The sequence below is a fragment of the Topomyia yanbarensis genome, chromosome 3, assembly GCF_030247195.1.
Source record: "Topomyia yanbarensis strain Yona2022 chromosome 3, ASM3024719v1, whole genome shotgun sequence".
Taxonomy (NCBI): domain Eukaryota; kingdom Metazoa; phylum Arthropoda; class Insecta; order Diptera; family Culicidae; genus Topomyia; species Topomyia yanbarensis.
In genome coordinates this window covers 256,589,947-256,603,334 of record NC_080672.1, presented here as the reverse complement: position 1 = coordinate 256,603,334, position 13,388 = coordinate 256,589,947, and the positions used below count along the sequence as shown (strand labels likewise).

Sequence of the window (13,388 nt, the reverse complement as noted above, 5' to 3'; positions counted from 1 at the left end):
TCCTTCAAAGAAATCGTTCACAAGTGTATTTAACGCGTCTACAATGAATTGTGATGATTCGAAGGTGCATATTTATTATATTGCCCTAAAATAGCCGATGTAATACCGTGATGCGCTTATTATATAAACAGAAACAAACATTAAGTTGTTAACGGTTTGTGTGAAACTTTAACTATATACTTTGAAAAATCGGAAAATCACTTCATTTTACGCAGGTCAAAAGTATATAACCTCTTAAACATATAAAGTTGAATGGAAGTTCCGATTCAACTCATCTCGCGTTATTTATCAGAACAAGTGTAAGACCAACGAATGCCGAAACTACATGTCAGTTGACATTTCTACAGAACGATAAACAACAAGTGGCCATACTAAAGTTGCATTCATAATTAATGGAAATAGTATAAGGTCATCAGGATGTCCTCATTTCTGATGGCATTCGCGGTTTGCATGTTATCGGGAAAACTCGTTGTGCTGTGGCCTCAAATCGTTTTAACTTAGCTGCAGTTGACCAGAGCCAACACATCGTTGTGCAGGAATCAATAAATAGCGCAAAAAGGCATCTCCCCCGCCATAGCCATACTGCAATCCCTTCAAGGATGCGATGGGAAATAGGCCCTTCGGTCAGTTCCAACTATTTTTTGTCCTCGGGTATTTTTGGTATCACCTTAAACGGCACGGTCCTATTGTATCGGTTACAACGTTTTTTTTCATTTTCTTGTAACTACCCAAGGATGTAGAGCATCGACGACAAGTTACATGTTCCCTATGTTTCCCCAATTCAGCTACTTGCACAATACATAAACGATTGAAAAATAGCTTGGGTCACATTATGGTGGCTCAAATTCTATGTTAACAGATTCTTTCTTACATTATGTGAGTCGTATTGATGTGCTCCGATTTTGATGAAAATTTTAGTGTTTTTTTGTGTATATGTGGGATTGACTTCGGTCAAATGTTAGATTTCAACTTTGAGGGAAAGTGGGGGAAAACGGACATTCAAAATTGGTGCGAGGAAATAAGTCGGAATTTTAAAATCTCTCTAACTCTGGTTTAACTTCATGGAATCCAATTTTGTTTAGTTTTAATGAAGAAGCTTTAGAAGTTAAAAATAGGACATACATTTTTGTAACCGATACATTAAAAACATTTACATTTAACCTTGAAAAATGTCAATTTTAAAAACGTTATAGCTCTTTGGAACAAGCTAATTAAAGATAGTTTGTATATATGGATGAATTTTAGAGTAAACATGTGACAATAGCTTTTTAGGGTGTCTTAAAATTCGTGAAATGTTACATTTTTTCAGAATTTTCATATTTCTAAAATATATTTTTACTAGGGGTTCCTTTCTGACAAATTTTTCATTCCAAATTCTTTCATTTCCAGATTTCTCAGATATTATTTATTTGATATATTGTAGTTAAGACTTCATTTTGAAAAACGCATCAGAGCACGTGGTCCAAAACGAATTTTATTGGAGAAATTATTGAAAATAATCAGCCATGGAATCATAGGTTGAAGAAATATGAAATGCACAGTTGCACCGCTAGATGGATTAAAGCAGGTTTTGGTCTTATTTCTAGCTACGGGAAATGATGAAAATCTTTCACCTAAATTCAATGATAAATATCTCTTTCGATACTAGTACGATTATAACAATCTATAGTTCATTATGAAGGTATTTCTAGTGATATGCAAAACATTCGTCAATATCCATATCTTGGAATCTAAATAGCAGAATCAAAACAAAAAAGCGCTCTGTCTGAGTGTTAGGCCTTTCAATTTGAAATTAGTTTGGATAAGCTCGGTTCAGCAATTGCTGAGAAAAATGAATGAGAGTTTGTCCGTTAGGGATCCTTCATAAACTACGTAACGCAAAAATTTCCTAAAATTGACTCCCCCTCCTCCCATGTAACAAATTGTCACCCATTTCTTTATACCCCTTCCCTGTAGCGTAACAAATTCGTTAGAATTTTTTTTTTTCAGTAAAAACAAGTTATGTGACGCTCTAGCTTACTCCCCCTCCCTCATATGTCACAACATGTCACATTTTGTTCTACTACCTCCCCCATAAAAGCGTTATGTATTTTTACCCTTACATAAACAGACACACACAGACATTGTCCCAAAACATCGAGCTGCGTCGATTGTCATATAAAACTCGGCCCTCCGGGCCTCGGCGAAATCTTGATAGTTTGAGCGTTTCTCTGATAAGAAATGTAAAACCATTCAATAGCGCTGACGTGGTAGAGAATCATGTATGTGTCTCGAGCGTTAATGTTTCAAAATCATTTCTATGACGTTGGTCATTAAATATTAACCTATATTTTTGGGACCATAGAAAAATGAGCAATCATCTTGGAACTAATCTTCGAGTCGTCCACAATCACAGCGAGTTCAAACCATCGTCAAACCTATTTGTAGCAAAATACAACGAAATCCGCTTTACTTGGTGCGCCAAAGGGACAAAAAATCTGAACAATTTTCTGTTCATAAAATTGTGAACAATGTTGTTGCGTATTTTATTTCGTTATACTAAAAAAATAAAATTACATTGTTGTAAATTTCCATTCGTTGTTTTCAAAGTTAATCAGCAACATATGTGTATCGACACGAGAGATAATGTTCGAAATGTTGTGTAGGCAATTCCAGGGCCCGATATTGTCGTCTCATAACAAATCAAAATTGCCCAGAAGGATACAGCCGACTTTTATCGAACTTTTTCAGGAAAATAGTCTTAATTAAATAGTTAACAACAAAAATCTCGGATTTTTTAAAGGAACTATTGGAAAAAAATATATACGGTTTCTAAAAAGTGATCAATTCAGTTGAAGTTGATTGATTTCATTAATATACAAGGAATTGTTTGAACAGATTGAAACGATGCATGAGAGTTGTATCATTTTCAATTTGAATTTGTGTTTACAAAGGTACATTATATGACTAAATAATCGTTACCGATTGATGCTGAACATGTTTAGAATATGGTTTGTTTTTGTTCCGATGATTTTGTTACAGGGAATCATCTCATCGTACGTTACTGAAAAAAAGACTCATTTGATCAAACTTATCCCGGTGGTCAAGGATACCTCGTTTTACGGTAATCGAGTCTGACCTGTAATACTATACTAGCGTAATGTCATTACAAATCAGAACAAATAATAATTCAACGTAATGTAATATTCTCAAAAAGGCCAACTGATGCTGACAGGGCTGGCGAAGAGGTCGATCCCACGTGTGAAGTAAAAGAGTTAGGGTCACAGGGAGATGAAAAGAAAGTTAATATATGTAATTATTCTTTGAATAAAGCTAAGGTGGTGCTATTTTTGGGAGTATTAGGCAATCCATTAGACGTTTGATTGACAATTCAGCGGTGGGTTCTGTCAACAAGTATACTCCTGCGAACAGAAAAACTCGTCCGACAAACAACTTTGTTAGTCCGATTCGTTTGATGTTGGATCGAATCAACGATATTGTCGGACGTCGCACCCCTCGGAGTAACGTCAGAATAAGTAAAGAAGAAATCATCAGCTGATCAGAAACGTCTCATGGATTGCCTAATTTACGGTAATATAGATTTAAATATGGGGTGTACAATTAAAGTATCATTGTCAAGAGTAATGAATAAATTGATAATTGTAGCATCAATAAACAATGACTTCATAAAATGAGGATTCACTCGATTTTGGTTTTCCCCATCTCAAATGATATTAATACTAACTAGGTCAGATGATAGGGGAATAAATAAATTATTAGGACTCAATATTAAACCTTTGCCACAAATTGTGCCTGAGATATTCAGTAAGCTCAAACATATAGCAAACTAGATTCTTAGTGAGTCATTGTATGAGGCGTCAATACTTAATCATTCAGCAACGTAGAGATTGTGAAAACTGGGTTGCTTCAAATCTATGTTAATGAATGGTAATTGATGAGAAGACCTGACTACAACCGTTGTCTAAGTTCTGTAGTTAGTGGCAGAGGAAGTAGATTTAAGTAAAAACTTGTTCAAACATATCAGCCCCAAAAATCTTGACCTTCAGTTGAAATTGTTAAACGTTGCTACGACTTATGTTCCTCCTATGGGGACTTGATCTTCTATTTTGACAACATTTATTGCCGATTCTTAGCGTACACCACAGAGAACAGACATCCATCTCGAGCGTAAAAATTAACGGCCTATATTTAAAAGATATCGTCACCAGGTGCGCGATTGAGTTGACTGAATTTATTTATTTTATTTTATAATTGATATCAACAGACACAGTGTGGTCCTAATGATAATTTCTTAATCTATTTAAAAAGTCAAATTGAAATCTACTACGTGAAATGTGAAGATCGAACTCGGATGACACTCTGTTGAAGGTCCGCTGCAAACCAATGATGGAACCGTTTACTCCATAGATAGTCCGGCAAAGTGGTGATCGGAGGAATAAATTTTTGCGAAGGGCGCGAGGGCGAACGTTCATATTTATCGCACTGAGAAGCTCAGGGCAGTCAATTCGATCTTGCAAAATATCCGAAATCGTCATAGCACGGAATAGATCTCGCCGCACTTGCAATGTATCGAGTCCAATAAGCAAACCCCGGCTTTCATAACTTGGCAGCTGGTGAGGGTTGCTCCAAGGCAATCGACGAAGGGCAAACCGAACAAATCTGCGCTGTACGGTCTCAATTCGATTGACACCGTTAAGATAATGAGGGTTCCACACAACTGAACAATATTCCAGAGTTGATCGAACGAGTGAGCAGTAAAGAGATTTCAAGCAGTAAATATCTGAAAAGTGCTTAGTTATTCTCATTATGAACCCCAAACAGCGTGATGCCTTTGCGACAATATAGCTGATATGCGGTTTAAACGTCAGTTGTTCATCGAGAAAAACTCCGAGATCTTTGACACAATTCGCTCTGTTAATCGTAGATTCAGCTAGACAGTAATCGAATCGAATTTGCGTTTTTTCCTCGAGAACGTAATGACCGTACATTTCTTGGGGTTTAGGGTCATTCGGTTGAACTCGCACCATTCCGCAAAGGTTACCAGTTGGCGTTGAAGGAAAGCTGCATCATCAGTATTCCGGATTCTATGGTATAACTTGAGGTCGTCGGCGAAAGACAACCGTGGTCCTTCTAAACAAAAGTTGACGTCTGTATCGATTTTGTTGGCTATTTTCGGCAAATTTGAGACTAAGAGAAACGAAAGCAATGAAATTGAAAGACGGATAGGTATTCTAGAGCGAATCAGTTATAAACTTAGAACGGAAAACTAGAACTAGGCAGGCTCATATGGGCATGATCGAAAGGAAATGTGAAGAATTTTTTGCCTTCTGCATAGTAGGAGTTGGGCGTTCCACCCAAGTCTACCGCATGGTCTATGGTAGAACATAACTCATCATCATGTTTTACCGCCGACGCCGGCGGTAAAACATGATGATGAGTTATGTTCTACCATAGACCATGCGGTAGACTTGGGTGGAACGCCCAACTCCTACTATGCAGAAGGCAAAAAATTCTTCACATTTCCTTTCGATCATGCCCATATGAGCCTGCCTAGTTCTAGTTTTCCGTTCTAAGTTTATAACTGATTCGCTCTAGAATACCTATCCGTCTTTCAATTTCATTGCTTTCGTTTCTCTTAGTCTCAAATTTGCCGAAAATAGCCAACAAAATCGATACAGTAGAACCTTGCGGCAATTAAAACATAGTAACAAAAGTTGACGTCGTTGAAATACAAAAGAAAAATCAATGGACCGAGATGGTTGCCTTGTGGAATACCAGATGAAGCAAAGAACTTTTCGGACACACAATCACCTATCTTGACTGCTAGACGACGATCACTGAGATACGATTGCATCCAACGGAGAATATTAGTACCAAAGCCAAGTCTATCTAACTTTGCCACTGCAATAGCGTGATTAATCTTGTCAAAGGCAGCTTTAAGGTCCGTGTAGATAACGTCAGTTTGAAGTCCGTCTGATATGGCATCTGTAACATATGTTGTGAACGACAGAAGATTCGTAGATGTTGAACGTTTCGGCATAAATCCATGCTGAGTCTCGGAGATATACTGTTTGCAGTGGCTGGAGATGGGTTCCAACACAGCCATTTCAAACAGCTTAGGAACCGCGCTTAGCGTTGTAATACCACGGTAGTTGTCAACTACCTTTTTTGTGAACTGGAAACATGAAGGAGGATTTCCAGAGTTCGGGAAATACTCCGGTTGTTAGCGACAATTGAAACAGATGACAAAGAGCTTCAATTAGACCGGCGAACATTGACACGGAGATTGCAAAAAGGTTGAAATAGTTATATGTATCTCTATATGGAGTATGCTGGTACGGATGCATTAGATAGTGTGTTAACTGACATTTGTGAAAATGTTAACTTGTGACATGTATTATAAACTTATTTGTCGAGCATAAAGGTCTGTTCTTTGTACGTAGACTATGATTCTGAGTAAAGTGTATATACTTTAAGCGTCACATACAGAAGAGTATTTAATACCGTATAAAACTATGACTATTTCCTTGTTTCTAGCAAAAAGCAAGTTTAGATTGACTTTGACTATGATACATGATAAACCTATAGATAATAATACTTCTCACGCATACCTACCAAAACTAAAAGTAACCAGAACCTAGATGAAAATGTTTGTTAATTTTGCACGAAACCGTATTGTTTACATTTCACAGTTGAATTCTACCTCTGTGATTAAGTTTTTTTTCTGCCCAACGAGTCAGTTCATATAGCAAATTTCAAACTAAACGTTAGATGAAGAAAGTTCTTTCGTTTTATGTTCGATTATAGCTAAGACGAGAATTAAAAAAGGGGGTTGGTCGTTTTGTTCCAGTTTTACGTCGGAATGTTCCAGCTCCTGATTGGTTGATTCTGACAACTTGCACCGTAAGGAATGTTATTGCAGAGATAGGGAGATTGCGGTTGCATTCTACACACCCATGACATGGAAAAATGGTTCCCTTTATCAATATAGTGGATTTAAGATACAAACTATTGCAGGCGAAATATAAAACATCAAGAACAAGAAACATGTTCATTAATAAAATTAGGAACACTGTTCTAAAGATTTTGGCAGGGGTGAGTTGTGCGAAAAGAAGAACGAAGACTTGCGAAGAAAAAAAGATAAAACTAGCCGCCATGAATATTTACTGGTATTATGAAAGATCCCATAAACTTTGAATGGGCTTCCCCCGTTACTTTCCCTCACAATACCATCACGCTCGTTTAGCTGCAGTTTTTGACAGTCCGTTTGGCTACACTTTTTGACGATAATCTGTGTATAAAGTGTCTGTACCACGAAGTCACTCTACCGTACACACATAGAAAAATTCGTTTAAATTGCGTCTCCTGACTTGTACATGTACGAAGCGTAAAAAATTACATAATTTTACGTTTGATTTTATATGATATTGTATTTCGTAAATCACGTAATTTTGCTCCACATAAGGTTTTAATTGTTGTTATGTGTGAATTTAATGGCACAGCGCATGTAAAGTATATCTTTTAAGTTAAAATTAACGGAACACGGTTATATATTGACATTTCGCTAATTACGGTTTATTAAATTTTAAATTTTGAAATTACGGCAACGATAAGATTCATACTTTTGGCTGTGGTTACACACCTACATGGATATAGCTTCTATGTGCAAACAACTAACACCCCACCACTATTCCAAGTCGCGTTTTTTTCTGGCTGTGCTTTGAAGCTGGCCGAGAGTGAGCCGGGATTCATGTACTAGATTTCAATATTCATTACACGACAGTAATAAAAATCGAAGCCCATCTTTATCCACATTATGTTCACTTTGCTTTATGCGCAATACTGGGCCCTATTCTCACAGTCACGTCACATAGTGACTAGAACAAAATTTACTCTAGTCACTAGGTGACGTGATTGTGAGAATAGGGCCCACTATGACAAGCGAAATGCTACACACTTCTCGAAAATCCGACGCGTTAATATTTATTGTACACGAATTGATGAAACATGAGTGCGACGCAGAGAGGATTTGAATGTGTTGATATTGCCGCCTGGGGAATTTTTTGTTGGAACTGTTTTAATATTAACCGTCTCACTATTAGAGCATTTTTTCTTATTACCGTAAAGGTAATACGGCCTAGTTTTGAGAACAGCTATAGCTGCCAGATTCACCGCACTGATTCACCGTTGTTTCTCTTTGTTGGAATTTCGCCTTGTTTACGTTTTACATGTTATATTTCAAAAATAAATGGCACAAAACAAAAAAAAATAGAAGAAACCCGCTAAACTCTTCGGAATCAACGGTTGTTCGATCCTAGCTCACAGATCGATTGATAATGCTTGGTATCGTAAATCGCAAGGCACGTTGACTTCTACGCCCAAGATTAACCCAGGGAAACTATTTGTGACCGTTAATGTTTCTTATCTACCTCAACGACGTGTCTTTAGTGCTGAAGACCTCACGCCGGTCTTTCGCAATCACAAAATATTTCGGTACATTCGCTAAGTTATGGAAATAAATTTTACTTGACCACTGACACCTTTACTTGGTGTCCTGATTATCTAAAAAAGAAATTAAATATCCTGTTTTAACCCTCAAAAGGGCAAACTACAATTGTGCCTTCAAGAAGCATTGTTCCTAAGGCCCAATGAAACCAAAAACATCTTTTTTGGCGATTTATCAGTATGAAAATCGAAAGCCCGAAAACACTCGATGTATTTCAAATTACAAATTCATTGAAACTAGAGAACTGTAATTAGCCTCTGAGACCCATTGGCTTTTTGAGGGTTAATACAACGGGATTTAAAATTATTGGTCCAATACAAGCTTTGAATCAAACACATTATAACTATGTTTATCTAGTTTTACATTTAAATGCACAAGTATTTACAATACTGTTATTTGATAATTACTGTGATACAATGTTGTTACATTACGTTTTTGACATTAAAAATGTCTTACTCCACTATCTGGGGCTAGGTGTCATTCTAAAATCTAAACTATTTCCCATGTAACGAAACTATGTAAGGTTTGCACGCTTATAACTCCGATATTACCAGATGGATTTTAATCATTCATACACCAACCGATTCAGAAACACCTAACTTAAATATTGGTAATAATTTAATATCTCCCCAATAAAAGTAGACTTTTGGAAATTGGTAAAATTAAAAAGTTCACGAAAAACGGGAAAATTACCATTCGTGAGGCAGATTTCTCAGACATAGCCGTCAAGAGAGGGCAGCTTAGTTGCTCAATGAAACACGAAAAGTCATAAATAGAAGCAACGCATGTCCGTTTAAATCAGTTGTTGCTCTTATCCCATACGAGCAACATCGTCTCCGGGCGCTTGTTATCGATTTTCGGTAACGTTGGCATTTGCACACACTCGCACCTAAGTGACTTAACCATATACTGTTAGTTTATAAATAGAGGTGACGCGTACCCGTTTGAATCAGTTTTTGTTCTTATGTCGAACGGGTAAGATCATGGCTGCAGCGTCTGGACGCTATGCATTTGCGGCAGCGGTGGCCGTGTGCGGATTTTTCGGGTACCAGCATGGTGTCACAGAATGATTTGCAAAGTGGGTGGGCGGGGTGGTTTGGATTTAATTCAATACGATGTGTGCTGCTTAAGAGTGTTGCGTTTGAAAAAAATATATTTATTTTTATGCATGCGTGTGCGTTGTAACTTGTTAATCCATGTTTACGGCGCTTTGTAGCTGCGTAGGGTAAAGAGCCTATTGGTTTTCATGTTTCATATTTCGGTTATATGTTTTTTATCAGTAAGGCATCTGACAACGTGCTTCTGTAGTTATTGCACTGTTCAGCAGCGTAGTATTTTATATAGGAGAGTACACTCAGGTTTCTTTACGCGGATTTTTAAATTTACGCGGTTTTCATCAACGCGTTTTTTTTTTAAATTTACGCGGTTTTCATTTACACGGCCTGTATCCCCTGCGTGAAAAATCTGAGTGTAATTGCATCGGAAACAATCACATTCCCAGCAGAACTTTTTGTTTTATAATTTCAAACACTTTTGTTTCGTACTGCACACAACGGAAAATTTTAAAACAGAACTTACCGTCCCAGCAGCAGATGAAGCGGGTATTCTTTTTCGATTCAAATTCAAGGCATGTCTTAAGCGTTACTGGACTTAAAATTGTTTATCCAGTCAGAATATCTGTCCTACCCTATGTGTTTAAAACACAGTTCTAATTGCGTTTTAAAGTATACAACAAATAGAACGGTTGGGTATACTAATTTAAATTTTAAAATAAATCTGTTTTAAATTATGAAACAAACCGCTGCACTGAAGATATAATTATGTCAGTCCTATTACCACATAAAACACCTATATAACATAAAACGCTGCAGAATTGGTTTAATAATACAATGTTTACACTACAGAGTTATAACACGTTTTAATAATTAGCAACAAGAAAAATGTCACCAAAATAGCATAAAACCCCGTTTTAACTGGTAGTGCGAACGTTGCATAACAATGTAATTTATCAAATAATTTCATTTTTTCCACCACTAATCGATCAAGAAATACTTAAACTTAAGATTGTTTACTTAAGTTCAATAGTACATTATTGTAAATTTAAATGGAAAATGAAATTTCATGGAGAATCTGTATATTTCCGTTGGCGGGCGTGGGCTTCCTCATCACAGCTCTCAATATGGAACTTTTCTTTTGAATATATTTTCTGGACAGACCAGCCTATTTTTACTAGATGGATCAGCTAAATAATGCCAATCACCTAGTGAGATACTTGATTAATTAATAAATTACCGTTAAAAGACCTTCAATAAATTATGTTTTGATGGGGAGGGTATATAGCAAATTGTAGCATATGAAAACAGGCGAGTGAACAAGAACGTGAGTCGATGTGTGTGATAGATAAAATTCATTTGCACGCTCTTGAAAAAAGCTACATTTTTAATGTCACCGTGGTCGTGTCCTGTACACAACCCTTTAATTTTTTAAATATATATGAGACTCATAGATGTAATGTTTAGATTCAATTGCCTGTTGAAGAAGCTTGGCTTCTTTTATAATGTGCTGTACTCAGTTGCGGATCCAGGGGGACGATCGTGGGGGTCCGGACCGCCACACAAATGTTTTTACGCGTTGAGAAATTTTAAATTTGTTTCAAACCAATAATCATCAAATAAAATTAGCCCACCAAAACTAATATTCATTAAATAAAGTTATTACGTTATACGAATTGCACAATATTCATTTCAAAATCGAAGTTGCTGATCTCTCCCGAAAAACATTTCTGGATCGGCCCCTTTCGGTACTTGTTGCAAACTGTGCTATATTCAAGTGCTCTTATCTTTACTAAACAAGTAATCTCTGCTTAATTCAACGACTTCAGTATAAATAAAGAAGAAAAATTGGTTAAAAACAAATTAAACAAAATGATCAATAAATACTGCACAGCATTCGAATGTAAGTTTATACTGTTTATTTGCCACTTTGGTTTGACGATACAGAGTGTAAAGTGCTGGTTCTATAAACCAGTTGAAACAAGTGCATTGAAATACCTAGACTTTCTTTTACGCCGCGGTGCTAGTGCTTTACCTCCCAGACTTCAGAATTGATAAACTGAGCTAGATCAAAACAATTCCTTTGCTAATTCGGGAATACACCTGTTTTTAAAACTAACCATACGATTTGTTTTGGTTAAAGCATAACACAAATTGTTGACGTTTGTGTTCGAAAAGATTTCAAAACGAATTACACCAGTGTGTGTGAGCTCACAGTTCGAAATCGATGTTTTGTCCAATAATGGCTGCTTGTCAAAATCCAATTCGACTCAGGCAGAAAATTCACAAAAAAGAGATTTTCAGCTCTCGGGCAATGGAATTTGGTTCGGAAACGTACCTTCGAGTTAGTTATCACATTGGACGCAAGCTTCACAACAGCAAAATTGCCTTTTCCGATGGTTTTGTCGAGTTCGTAATATCCAACACGCACTAGCTTCTCAATTGGCATTTGTTTTGCGGCTGCAGCGGCCGCGTAGTTTTCGTTCATTATTGAGAACTTTTTCACATTTCCTTTTTCACGCTAGATAGTATTTCTTCACTGTTTAGTCTTTCGTCATCATTTGCACTAATTTACACTTGGCAAACACTCATTTTCAGACACAGAATTCACACGCGAAAAATACTTGTGACGACATCAGCATGAAAGAGCAGACTGACGGATTCCTATTGGAGATTCACTCAAATACATACAAGATGGCGACACAGTACTATCGCTGACCTATTCAGAACTGACATCATGTTTATATACACTTTGTTGTGTGACGTCGGTCCAATTTAACTTGATTTGGTTATTATGGCATGAACAAACTTGATGTAGTAAAATCATCAAAACACTGCCAGAAATGTATTGATTTAGTTCGAAACAGAACGATTATTGCTCCAAATCTAGTATTCTTTCCTTCTCTTTTTCACACAATCGTGATATAACACTATGATTGATTTAAGAATGTTTAATTCATATGTTCCAGATTGCTTCTTTACATGAGTACGCATACTGTTGGATAGCACGCACACTGTCACGGTCATTCATACTTCAATCGAAGAAAAATAAATTGATATCTTGTAGTAACACCACCATTTGGTTCTTATCATCAGCTTTTATCGGCAAAATACTGTCCTCTCAATGACTTCAATTCACTATCATCGATCAGATAACTAATATCCCGGTACGGAATTAACGTGTATCGCAAAAATTCAATGAAATCAAAACCTAACAATGCAAAACGACCTCTGCTTGCCTGCTTCTCGAACAAGACCGCAATTTTCAATTAACATTGGTTTTCTTTCTCCTGTCCAATATCTTGATACACTTTAAACAAGTACTGTCGAATGTGTCTCTCTCTACTGCAAAACGACAGCGACTGCGACCACGGCGACGACAACGACGACGAGGACAAATTGCGAATCCATTCCGCGACTCGAGTTGCACTGACTGATAGCTTAGATAACGTGTAGGTACGACATCGTGGACAGTATGTTTCTCTTTTGCTCACCGAAACGAGTTGGTATAATAAGAGGCTCATACTACGACAACGTCACCTTTGATATCAATATACGCAGGAGGAGGAGGAGAGCAGTCAGTATACGTAGGTCTAGCGAACAGTCGGCCCAGCCAATCTCGCCGTTCACCAGTCAATGGTCAGTGGTATTAGTTTAAGCAGTGGCGGGGTGATATCGCGCAGGCGGCGGAGGGGTCAAACAAAAGGCTGTCCAAATGTTCACACAGAAAATGGTTAGAATAAGCGTGACCGCGAGTGTATTGTATGCTAGACAGTGACTGCGAATGAAGAGAATACTATTCTCAGCGACACTGCATAAGTTCGAGTAAG

The 13,388-nt window shown here is 37.1% G+C and overlaps 1 protein-coding gene across 2 annotated transcripts in view; it reads right to left on the bottom strand.

Annotated features, from left to right (window-relative positions):
• Positions 1 to 13,006, bottom strand: part of LOC131694126 (serine/threonine-protein kinase SIK3) — a 49,742-nt gene extending 36,736 nt beyond the window's left edge. The window contains exon 1 of one of the 2 annotated variants that reach the window (XM_058982562.1): positions 11,897 to 13,006. In XM_058982562.1, the coding sequence (XP_058838545.1) occupies positions 11,897 to 12,046 (150 nt within the window). In that variant the 5' untranslated portion in view covers positions 12,047 to 13,006. The remainder of the gene's footprint in view (positions 1 to 11,896) is intronic. The other variant, XM_058982563.1, reaches the window with a different exon arrangement.
• Positions 13,007 to 13,388: the final 382 nt, after the last annotated feature.